We start from the raw sequence: 12,680 nt of genomic DNA on the forward strand, positions 1-12,680 counted from the left end.
AGCAGGACACATCTCTGCAAAACCATCAGGGAACTCTGGAAAACAAGAATTATTTAATCACAAGTCCTGGTGGGTATGTAGTATATTTCAGTGAGGTCTCAGAGAGAGAGAAAGCACACAGACCTGGGGCTCCACCCTTATTAGAGGCTGAAGGTTGGGTATACAGGGTTTCATGGGTTCATTCTTTATCAATGAATTTAAGGCATAAGAGCCAGAAGTGGAGGAGCGCCTGGTTGCCTCAGTTGGAAGAGCACGTGACTCTTGATCTCAGGGTTGTGAGTTCGAGTCCCATGTTAGGTATAGAGTTTACTTAAATAAATTAAAAAAAAACTTTAAAAAAAAGAATAGGAGGTGAAGCATGGGAAAGGAGAAGCAGGGTTACCCACATGGTCAGGTTATCTAAGTCACCGAGGGCTTTCTGAGAAAGGGAAGTTCATGGGTGGGGTGGTCTGCTTCCTTATCTAGTTATTTGCTTGTACCTGTGTCCTACAGCTGGCAGTGTTTGTTTGAGTTAGATGTCTTTGAAATGGATCCCTTGGAAGTCAATAGCTCAATATAGGCACTTACATTGCAATCAATAAGGTTTGCATCAGGCACTTACACTATACTTGGTCTAGGAGGCATGCTAGTATGGCTTTACTTCAGGTTGATGCAGTTGGGCTCACTTTCAGATGAGTTCAGAACATGGTTCTGGGGTCCAGACTAGGTGTTCCTACCCAGCACATTCTCAGACTACATCCTAGGGCACCCCCTTACTTGGAAAATCACCTGAGAACAAGTGGAAAATGCAGTATGTCTTCACATCTCACCATAATCCTGACACATGGTCACTTCTGCCTCTACTGCACAGGGCTAAACCATCCATATGCTGAAACCCATCACATGGATGGGGAAACACATTCCATCCACTCTAGGAGAGACCCTGAGAAGTCACTGCAAAGGGTGTAGATGAAATATTCTTTTTTTTTTTTTAAAGATTTTATTTATTTATTTGACAGACAGAGATCACAAGTGGGCAGAGAGGGAGGCAGAGACAGAGAGAGGGTGAAGCGGGCTCCCCACTGAGCAGAGAGCCTGATGCGGGGTTTGATCCCAGGACCCTGGGATCATGACCTGAGCTGAAGGCAGAGACTTTAAACCACTGAGCCACCCAGGCACCCTTAGATGAAGTATTCTTAAACAGGAGGGCTTTGAGGACTGCAGCAATGACTCAGTGTGTAACACTTGGTTATATAATGTGGAATGTAAAAATCTAAGTCCCAGGAGTCTTACATAAACTGTGGTAGATATACTTTTATAGAGTACAAAAACAGGCAAAACTGAGCCTGTCATGTGTGCAGATACTGGTGATAAAACTCTTGAGTAAAGGCAGGGAGTATATAGGGTGTCATGTACAATAAGGGAGCTCATATTGTCAAATATTGATAACATTCTCACTCTTGGTTTAGGTGATAGATTGTGGACTGTTCATTGTCTTATAGAGCCACACGTGGACTAATGTCAGGTGTGTCATGAACAAAGGAAAGGATGATATTTAAACAAACTCTGGGCAACTAGGATTCATAAGAAAAGAAAAAAAACCAAGTAAACAAAATACTCAAATGCACTATGGAGTCAGAGAAAATCAAACAGATGTTTTGAACTTGTCAATTAATTAGGAAAGGGCTTAGAGGCAGTTTATGGAGTAACTTTAGCAGCACAGGTTCAGTGGGCCCTGGGTTGGTGGGACTCCTTGCTCCAAAGACCTTCCACTTTAGAGGACTCCCTGTCTACTGGGCTGTGTCTTTGGGGTTAGTCTTTAGTGATCTGCTTGGCCTGAGAAGCTATGAATGACTGTTGCAGGAGTAGCTGGGAATAACTGGAAGTAAGTGGGAGTAGCTGGGAATAGACAGGAGTAGCTGGGAATAGGTGGGAGTAGATGAGAGTAGGGGGGAGTATCTAGGAGTAGAGGGGAGTAGCTGGGAATAAGCAAGTGTAAACAGGAGTAGCTGGGAGTAGGTAGGAGTAGCTGGGAGTAGGTGGGAGAGACACTTTAGATTTGGATGGAGGCAGTAACATCTGTATTGAGACTTGTAGGTGGCTGAGCCTCTGGGTGGAGGTGAGGGAATATCAAGCTCTGGTAAAGAAGCTGGGCCTGGGTGGGGAGGCAGGGTGCCATCTGGTCCTTGGTGAGGTGGGAGAGGCTGACATGTGGTTGAAGATGTGGGTGCACACAATCAAAGTGTGATCAAATTGGCTTTGTATTTTTTTGATAAAAAATTATTTATGAAGATCACTTTGCTTCCTGATTCATGTGTACAATGATACCCAAGAGGCACAAATGCAGTACACTAGTTCTCAGGGCTATACACTGAAACCTGGGATGGCTTCCTTGTCCCTGGGCCCTCTCCCAAGATTGATTTTACTGGTGGCCTAGGTACTTCTTAAAACTTCCCAGGTGCTTTTAACATGTAGCAATATTTCGAAGTCATTAATACATTATTAATACATTTTTAACAGTTGGGCAATATACACTAAATTTTAATTTAGGTAAAGCTTTTGCCTCAGTTTTCCATCTAGCCTTTTATTATATGGAAATACCTGTGTAATTTCACAAACATATTGGAAAAGTGTTGCCCATTACAGTACTGTTTGTAACAGCTGTAAATGGGAAACAAGCAAAACATATGTTAACAGGCAGTTAAAATACAATATGGTGTATTTACACTGCAACGTTTTACAACCTGACATGCCGACTTATGCCTGCATATTGCTTTCTATGCATTGCCACTTCTCATGGTCAACAGCCCATCAGTCTTCTGGCCCTGGGACAAGATCTACCTCTCAGTTCCTCCAGGAACTTGTTGGGCATTGGTTTGGGATTTTCACAGAGAAGCAAAATCTCTGAGAGCTCAGGGCATGTATACGCCCCCTCTTGCTAAAGCACATGTTTGGCCGTCAGGTTGGCTGGGTGACCCTCACCCTGGTAGGACAGCAGAGGAAAGTGCTATTGGCCCAAACAGAGGGGGTCCTGAGGCCAGGCATTGAGGAAGCTGGGGTTACTCTGCAGGTGAACAGGAGACCTCTGGATGGTCCCCACAGCTTGCCTACTGTGTGTGAGCTCTCTGCACCAAAGGACAGTGGTTGCGTCACAGGTGCTGAATTATGTCACAAAGTGTGCCCTGCCTATAGGGGCATGGACAGAGAAGATATCAGGAGTGAGGGGGGGGTGCTGACCAGAGATTAGGCACAAATTGAGTGCTAGAGACCCAGGAGAACCACTGGCTGAGGTGTGGGTTACAGCCAACTGCACAAGGAAGAGGGAGCAGCCAGTGGGTATAGCAGGTTGGAGAGACCCCAGAGAGCCAAAGCCAGGAAAACTTGGGGCAGCAACACTTTCCACAGTCACATCTTAGAGGCCTAAGGTGCGGAAGCAGGAGTGGGTGGTAAGGTGACTAGTCTAGGTCCTAGCAGACCTGGGTCTAAGTGTTCTCCTTGGAATTACAGACCACAGCTGGGGGATGGATGGCAGAAGGCCAGTAGCAGGGTTTAACTGGTTTCTTGTGGGTTGATTTCCTCGGAGACAGGGGTAGCCCTAAAGAGGGAACCTAATGGCTCTTTCTTGAATCCAACTGGGCTGATGCTATTTTAGATCTTTGAACCTACAGCAACCGTAGCCATCCCACCCTACCTGCCGCTCCAGCCATGGGAGAACGAGGGGGCTTGCTTGTGTACCGGGACGGAGGGCCCATGACTAGATCCTGGGGGACCTGCTTGCTCCTGCTCACCATTTTGGTGGCCCTGGTGGCCAGCACAGATCCAGGCAAAAATAAGGTCAAGGTGTTGAAGGAATTAAAAGTGATCAATGCCTCAAATGCCAACGTGAAGCAGTGTCTCTGGTTTGCCATGCAAGAATACAACAAAGAAAGTGAGGATAAGTACCTCTTCCAAGTGGTCAAGACAGTACAAGTCCAGCTGCAGGTAAAGATGTTCCCTCCCACTAAGCACTGTGCCTATGGTGGCCCTGATTGAAGCCAGACTGAAAGAGTGTTCATGGGAGAAAAACAATGATATACAAAAGTCCTAAGTATGTGAGTGATCAAGTTACTTATACTTTTGCATGTCACTGTGACATCCCTGCACTTTCTATGTATGCTTCCACTGTTCTAAGTACTTTATGTGTACTAACTCACTCAAACTCCAAACTGCAAATCAAATGCTCGTGATTTGTATTTGCTAGGGTTGGGAGACAAATTGAGTGCCAGGAATATTCTGGAATAATGCTGCCATGGACAACATTTCAATCTATCCACATAAGGTAGATTGTGGGGTTGAAAAGAGGCATGTGGTCTATCTAATATATAGGTAATAAATTCTCTTCTCCTATAGTCTATAATTCTTTGAATCCAACATTTGTTTAGTGCAAGTGGAGACAATCTGATTCTGAGTTGCTAAAACTGCATCCCTCCTCACAGGGTCAGGCATGGCCCAGTGCTAGGAAACATTGCTTAGTTGGATTCTATTGAGGATGACGCTCCCCGGAGCTTGCAACACATGGCTCTGTATGCCATGGTCAAGAGGAAGACCCCAGAGTGGGGACTGAACTTAATGTACCATCCTCCATCTGCAGGTTCATGGTGTGGCTTGTAATTCTACCACGAAACTTGCGGGAGTGAGTTGTAAAGATACTCAACAGAGAGGTCATTGTTGGTGGAGTTTACTCCAGTTTTTATATCTCCGTATGGTGTGTCCATTTGCAGAAGCTGAGCCAGTGTACATGTTGGCACTTATGACCCCATCCTTTCGGGACCTTGTGAGCTGACAGTCGGAATTTCCAGTATATCATGCTGATGGCCCTCTATTTATTGACTGGCACACTGCACAATCCACCTGGAGAACCCCTGGAGCCCTTTGAAATAGAGGAATGGATTCTTCCTCTTGTAACTTCACCAATTGTTACAATTGCAATTGTCTTTCTTTGGCACCCAAGTAGTACACATATTCAGTGAGTTTCTCCCACGCCAGTTCTACGCTAGCTGCTGTAAGTGAGGTGGTGAGATGGACAGAAATAATCAGACTTGTAGGGATCCATCAGCCTAATCAGAAAGGAACAGTGCCAAACCCAGCATGAGAGCTGGGGCATCTGACCTGATGATATGGTACCCGGGGGTCCAGAGGTCAGGGGAAGGCTTCCCTGGCAAGGACCTGAGGAACTTGCAAATGTTTTACGGCACTGGCCTCACCATCACCAATTAAATGAGGATCTCTAGGTGGGACCCAGGTTCCACATGTGTTAAAACCTTCCAGGTGATCCCAATACACAGTCAAAGCTGAGAATCACCTCTCTAGGGAGTGATATTGGTGCTAAACCTGAGGGCAAACTAGGAGGGAATCAAGTGAAGGATGCTGGTTGGAAGTCTTTTTGTTTAGGTTTCCCACAGCAGATCCTAGTGCTAGAATTCAAGTGCCAGTAGTTTATTTGGGAGGCCATCCCAGGAAGCACCAGGAGGCCGGAGGAGGAGGGAGAGAGGGCAGGGAAGTGGCCAGTACAGAATAAGTTACTGTGTAGGTGACCACTATGGGCCTCCCTGTGGCCTTGGGAAAAGATGCAGAGCCTGCCTCAGAGTTTGGCCACCCTGCAAGGAGGGAAGCTCAGTTGCTTACCATCAACTCCCATCCACTGTTTGCTAAGAGGTGCTCTTGGCTCCTACAGGTCAAGAAGCCTCCAGGCAGGGAGCCCCAGGAAGTGGCAGTTTTTGGGAACAGCAAAGGACATGGGCACCATTCACAGCATCTGCTACAGGAGGGGAGCCAGGAGGATTGGGGGACTGCACGGGGGTTAGGAAGAGCAGTTGGGTATAGCTGGCTGCCACTTGGAAGGGACATGGCTCACTCAGCAACTCAAAGGAGACTGTGACTGGCCAGAGAGGTGGGCAGGGGCCAGACTCCTCAGGGCCTTGAAGGTCATGGGAAAAACCTTTTATGTTAGGAGTGTTGAGAAGCCACATAGACATTAAGTCAGGGAGGTCTTGGGATCCATGTGATCAGACTGGGGTTTTAAAACTGTCATTCTGGTCTAGTTATTTTTAGAAAGGATTGTGAGTGTTCAGTGAAAGTGATCATGTAACCAACAGCCTTTAGCTTCCCTCAGGTCGGGTTTGCATCTCCCTGGCAATGAGCACATCGCAGCCTTTTGCTGCTCTCTGGCTGGTTGAGTAGAGAGGGCAGAAGTGTGGAAAGGGTGGATCACGGGGGTTAGGGATTTAAGTTTAGTTCTGGGCACCTACCTCTGTTGGACCCCTGGGTCTCACCCGCTAGATGGAGGGTCACTTAGTTCCTCTGCCCAGTTTCCCTACGGAAAACAGAGGGAGTGACAGCCTCCCAGTAGAGGGCTAGTGTGCAGCCTGAGTTACTGTAATGCCAAGCTTGAGGAACAGTGTCAGGCAAAGAACAAGCACCTAGTGAGGGTTAGCATGTATTAGGACTGAAACAAGTCCTGTTGGTGTTTGGGTTTGCCTCCATGATATTTTCGAGATTCCCAACTTAACACTCAAACCCTAGGGGCAACTCTGTCAGTGTCTTGTTGATGTCAACTAACCAGCTTCTCCCCCATGGCAGGCCAGAGTCACCTTGTTAACTCTTTGGAATGTAGCTAAAATGTAATACAATTTTATTAAAGACTTGAAGACAGCCATGAGGAAAGACACCCCCTTTGCCTCCTGCCATAATCTCTTAAAACCAGATAAAAAGTGATTTAAATGAGCATCATGAGTGGTCTTAACCACACTCAGCCATTAGTGAGTTGAGAAACTACTGATGTCTTACTGCGGACCTACTGCTTCTCTGCTTACAAAATACTCAACAGAGAACAGCAAAACCAACTCCAGCCAGCACGGCCCCTTTAAGGACTGCTGGCTCAGGTGGTGGAGAAGCCCTCCAAAGCAAGAGATGTCACCAGATAGCAGACTCGGAGGGAGGGTGTGGGAAAGGAATCAGAAAGGAGCATGCAATGCGGCCGCAGGGCCTGTCCTTTCTTCTGGCCTCTGGGAACCTGTAGTATCTCAGGCCCAGGACAGCTGATGGTTCTGGTGACCTTGTTCTTCTCCCTGATTCTTCATGGACCATGGGCATGCCCTGGACTCTGGGACTCTGAAGAGAGGGGATGGGGATTAGGCGATAGGGAGAGAGGATGAGGGGGAGAGTGGTTTTGTTGTTGTTGTTTGTGGGTTTCTTTTTTTTTTTTTTTTTTTTGGCTAAAACTTAAAGTAAAATAAAAATCTTTTGAATAAAATGACACCATTGCTAATTGACAGATTACGGATCGTTTGGAATACTTTATTGATGTCATAATTGGCCGCAGCAATTGTAGAAAGTTTTCAAACAGTACCGAAAACTGTTCCATTCAAGAGAACTCTAAACTGGAAAAGGTAGGTGACCAAATTTCTGTGATGGTCTCGGCTGCTCTGAGCCCCAGACAGAAGAACTCGGGTTGCCTGTATCCTCTGAGGCCTGGATCACTCCCAAAGTTCTGCCCCAGAAGTGGGCTTTAGAGCAGAGGATAGACAACAAGGGAATGTGATGAACCCATCTCTCTGAGTCTTTCCCTACCCTTCCTCCTGGGGGCAGAATGCTGCCAGGGTCACCCTTATTGCAAGGGATTAATCAACTCTGGCCTCTTGGTGTAGGAAAACTTGACAACATATGTTCATTGAAAGTCTGTCCTCTTGGACCCAGAGGACCTAGAGCAACTCAGCCATTGCTGGCCCCGGATTGCTCATTCTTGTGAAGACACAAAAGGAAACTCATTCATCCACTCAGCTATGCATCAGAGCTTACTTTGCCCCAGGTGGTACTTTGGGTGCTGGAGATTAAGCAGTGACTAGGCTGGACAGTGTTCCCATCCCCTCACACTTACAGTTGATTCTCGCCAGGCTCAGCCATGATTTCCAGGAAGGTCATGGAAGAGCCCAGAGACCCCCCCAAAAAAGGGCTGATCTGGCCCAGGGATTTTTAGCCTCAAGCCTGTATTTCTGATCTCAGAGGTGGGGACAGCCCCACATTGATCCAAGTCCTAAGTGTGATTTTGGTGAAGGCTTTCTGCAGGTCTGTGGTTTCTTTCTTTCTTTCTTTCTTTCTTTCTTTCTTTCTTTCTTTCTTTCTTTCTTTCTTTCATTTTTTTTAATGTTCAGTTAGCCACTGTATAGTACTGTATAATACATAATTAGTCCTTGACACAGTATTCAATGATTAATTAGTAAGTGTAACACCCAGTGCTCATCAGAGCATACCCTCCTCAATACCCAACATTCTGTTACCCTCTCCCCCTACACTCCTCCCCGCTGAAAACCCCAGTGGTTTCTCAGGGCCCATAGTCTCTCACGGTTCAAATCCCTCTCTGATTTCTCCCCCTTTGGATTTCCCTCTCTTCTCTTATGGTCCTTCATGCTCTTGCTTATGTTCTGAAATGGAGAGAAAGTCTCTTTGGAATAAAAGATGGTAGGCCCTAGAGCCCTCCAGACTGGTCTGGTTATTAGAATAAAAGGCATTATTAGACTTGTTATTAGAACAAAATACATTATTTAATTATTTAAGATAACATACATTAGATCATATCTGACATAGAATTGCTTTCTTTACACTACAGAAAATATTAGAGAGAATTAAAAATAAAATCAAGTTTACATCTGATCTCCCAGCAAAACATGATGATTGTTAGTATTTGCTTTCTATCCCTGGTGCTTGTGGGAACAGAGACCCCTCCAGGTATCCGCTGATGGCTGCAAAGGTCTAGCAGATTCCTAGGAGCACTCATTGATGGCTGATGACCCATCCTCCAGCATATTCCTAAGCTAATACCTGGCAACAGGACAAATTTTCCCCTCTTTTTTGGTATTACTGATTTTGCTGTGGTTGTGGTCTTTTTTCAGAAAGTAATGTGCAGTTTTTTGGTTGGAGCACTCCCCTGGAATGGTGAATTCATGGTGATGAAGAAGCAGTGTGCAGACGCTTAGGGGTTTCTGAAGCACCCCCCAACCACCACCACCACCTTTCTCTGTGAAAAGATAAATGGCATGTGCTGTGTTACCAATGTGGTTTCCTCATGCATGCATCTTTCCTTATTTTGTTTCCTAGTTTCTTATTAGGTGGTGACAAAAGATGGGTACGTCCAATTGCTTTTTCTTTTCTTCCTTCCTTTTTTATTTTGGCCTCAAGGGAAACCCCTTGACTTTGGGCAACTTGGTGACTCACCACCAGGAATAAGTTTGTCCCTGAGTACAAAGGATGGAGTGAGGTCTGATTCCATTCCACACTGCAAATTTGAGGAGGGATTCATTTTAGATTGGGTAATAACCCCTTCCAGAGGTCTGAAGCCAGTGGGTGCTAACTCAACAGGTTCCTTCTGGAAGCCTCCTTTTTAGCCTGAGGCTCTTTTTCCTGAGAGTTCTGAGTCCACAGGTCACCTGGGCTGGAAGAGCTCCTGCAGAAGAAGCAGTCTTCCCCTGTGGGGTCTCTGTGAATTGGGAAACTTGTGTTTCTTCTCCTGTAAATGTCAACAATGGTCACACCAAGAGAGGGGAAGGGCAATGACACCTCAAGAGTAAGCTGCGTTGTTTCTATGTACTTGCTTGCATGTGTGTGTGTGTGGGTGGGTGTGGGTGTGGGTGCGTAGGGAGAGATTGAGAAAAAGAGAGACAGAGACAGGGTAGGGGAATGTGGAAAAGGAAGTGGACAAACAGGGATGATAGCAGGAGATGAAATTCTCTTGAAGAAAATAGTCATTAAAAACAAGTCAATCTAAAACCATAAGAGATTCTTAATCTCAGAAAACAAACTGAGAGTTGTTGGAGGGAAGGGGGTGAGAGGGAATGGGGTGGCTGGGTGATAGACAGTGGGGAGGGTATGTGCTATAGTGAGTGCTGTGAATTGTGTAAGACTGATGAATCATAGACCTGTACCCCAAAACAAATAATATATTATATGTTATTTAAAAAGAAAGAAAGAAAACAAATAAGTCAGTCTAGGGACACCTGGGTAGCTCGGTCAGTTAAGTGTCTCTTTTCAACTTAGGTCATGATCCCTGGGTCCTGGGATTAAGTCCTGCATCAGGCTCCTTGCTCAGCGAGGAGCCTGCTTCTCCCTCTCCTACTCCTCCCTCTGCTTCTGCATGCTCTCTCTCTCTCTCTCTCTCTGACAAATAAATAAATAAAATCTTAAAAAAAAAAGTCAGTCCAATGGGGAATTATTTAATGGGTTTTGCAGATGAAAGAGTTCTGGAAATTAGTTGCACAATGGTGTGACTGTGCTTAACACTATTGAACTGTATACTTAAAAATGGTGAAGATGGTAGATTTTATATATGTTTACCAGGATTAAAAATTAAAAACAAATAAGTGTACATGTCTGTTTTAACCGTAGTGTTGGGTAGAGTTCAGAAAGCCAACTATATTTCAAATGTGCACACACAGGGGCCAGGCTTCTCCTCACAGGTCCTGGCAGTTGGTAGGGATTGCAGCATTTCTGCCCCAGACTGAATGAGGCCATGAAACTCAAAGGCCACTCCTTTTGCCTCTGGTTCCTGTGTTTTCCCCAACTGATGTATCACGGGTAGGGACACTGCACCACTTGGAGCAGCAGGAGACATGTGACATTCACCTTGCAAAGCCCTTGCTTTTCTGTGGCTCTCCCTGCTCTCCCCATTAGCCCCCATGATTTTCTTCAGGCACTTCCAGCTCCATGACCACTTCTGATGAAGCCCCTTCCTTTTCCCCCCTCTCAAGATACTCATCTACTTAAGGGACCAAGGTTTGGATCTGAAACAGATTTTTGCATTACTTGGTCCTACTATGCTTATCCTGATTAAAGAGGGTTCTTTCCTTCAGACCAGGAGGGCTCCATCAAAAATTACCCTCCATCCCTCCACCTCTGACACACAGATGGATCTCCTTATGTGGGGGCAGCGACCTACCACTCAGCTTTGGAGGGGCTTGTAGGACTGGTCAGCTTAAGGCTCCATGAGTCTCCACTGTTTGTGGAATAGTGTAAGTCATCTGAAAATGTTTTAGGAAAGACTGTGTTTTTGGAATAACATCTTGGAATTGTCTTTCCTTATGGACAGGTGGGCAGGAAACAAAGGGAATCGGATGTCTGGAGCAGGCCAGCAGGACAGTGTGGGACTAGCCTGGACATGCTGGGGATGGGGGAGACTGCTGCCTCTGTTCTGTTTGGGTTGGCTTCCCCCACGGGTCCAGAGATATGCCATGTGTGTCTATGCATTCATAAGCAGGGGTCTATTTCTAAGTATATTTTAACATTTAAATTTTATTTAATTTACCCTCATCTCTTTTCAATCTGTCTCTCCAAATCTCTTTCATTTCATGAAACAAAATGCAAGGCAGGCTTTACTTTCGTTTTCTGGATTTCATGTCCTTGTTGCTAAGATGTTACTGGAGTACACTTTCTCTCTCTCTCTCTCTCTCTCTCTCACACACACACACACACACACACACACACATACATACACATTCACTTCCTCTGTGGAGAAGAGGAGACCCCCAAGATAGGACCTGCAGTTTCCACTAGGCTGTACTGAAACTCTGTCTGTGGGCCTTGGACCCCAAGCACTTCTGTCTGGGTCTGGGACCACAGGAGCACTGGAGCCCCAGGAGGCCATGAATATCAAGGAAATGGGTCTTGACCAGGCAAGCCACATGGTTTCGGTGCTGCCTAGACTCAGAACTGGTATGGGTGGGGTGGGGGCATCCTGCACTCACCTGATGACTGGTCATGGCCATGCTGTGTATGAAAACAAGAAATGAATGCATTTAGCCAAACCCTGGGCTGGATGAGAACCACACAGGCTGAGACCCCCACAGGCAGACGGGTCTGCCAGGACCAGAGGTGAGCCCTCTGAGGACACATGGACAGCAGTGGCAGGGAGCTCAGGGCCTCAGACCTAGGAAAGGTCCAGGTGCGCCATGTGGAGAGCGCAGTCCAGTCCTAATCTCCATCTCAGAGGACGTGAGTGCTGTCCCAGGTCTGATGCTTCATACTGCAGCACCTTCACCACCGAACCTACCCCTGATCTGTTCTCCATGACCTGGGAGACTGCCTGGCTCCCAGGGGCCTGCTAGAACAGAAATAGTAGGGGTGGGTGTGCAGAGTGATTTTGCATGTCTGTTCAGAGATGGAGGGCATTTCCCCTTCTATGCAGTTGGTAGTTTTAGATTGGATTTTGTAGATGAATTTCTAGTGTGTCCAAAGGAATCAGGGACAGTCAATCGGTCAAGACCCAGGGAGCGATGGCAGCTAGTGAGAGTATAGGAAGTGTGGAGGGACACCACCTCCATCTCCATGCTCTGCAGTGGGGGCTCCCTGGGAGTGGGCTGCAAGGTGGAGCTCTGGAAATGGACCCCGGACTCAGAGAAAGGGCTGCTCCACGTCCTTTCCCCCAGTACCATGTTCTTCACTTCCTGTTCTCTTCTGGGTCTTTGTCAAGAAAAAAATTTACCTGAAACTTAGAATAAGATTCAGAGAAGTCAGTATGTACTTTTCATGCCATTTTAGACATTGTTCATTGGGTCTAACGAGGAGTCTTGAGTTTTCCAGGGACTGCACCTCTGTTTGATGTTCTGTTCATTATTGGTTAAAAGCCAGACTCTAAAGTCATGTGTTCATTTTTCCTGAGAGGTGCAAATGATTAC

The 12,680-nt window shown here is 46.3% G+C and overlaps 1 protein-coding gene across 1 annotated transcript; it reads left to right on the plus strand.

Annotated features, from left to right (window-relative positions):
* Nucleotides 1-3,684: 3,684 nt before the first annotated feature.
* On the plus strand, nt 3,685-8,990 carry LOC111141323 (cystatin 8). The gene is made up of 3 exons (XM_022493782.1): nt 3,685-3,960; nt 7,293-7,406; nt 8,907-8,990. The coding sequence occupies exons 1-3, from the start codon at nt 3,685-3,687 to the stop codon at nt 8,988-8,990; spliced, it is 474 nt and encodes a 157-aa protein (XP_022349490.1).
* The last annotated feature ends 3,690 nt before the right edge of the window (nt 8,991-12,680 follow it).

This window comes from Enhydra lutris, unplaced genomic scaffold (assembly GCF_002288905.1).
Source record: "Enhydra lutris kenyoni isolate GAN:26980312 unplaced genomic scaffold, ASM228890v2 scaffoldscaffold6, whole genome shotgun sequence".
Lineage (NCBI taxonomy): Eukaryota > Metazoa > Chordata > Mammalia > Carnivora > Mustelidae > Enhydra > Enhydra lutris.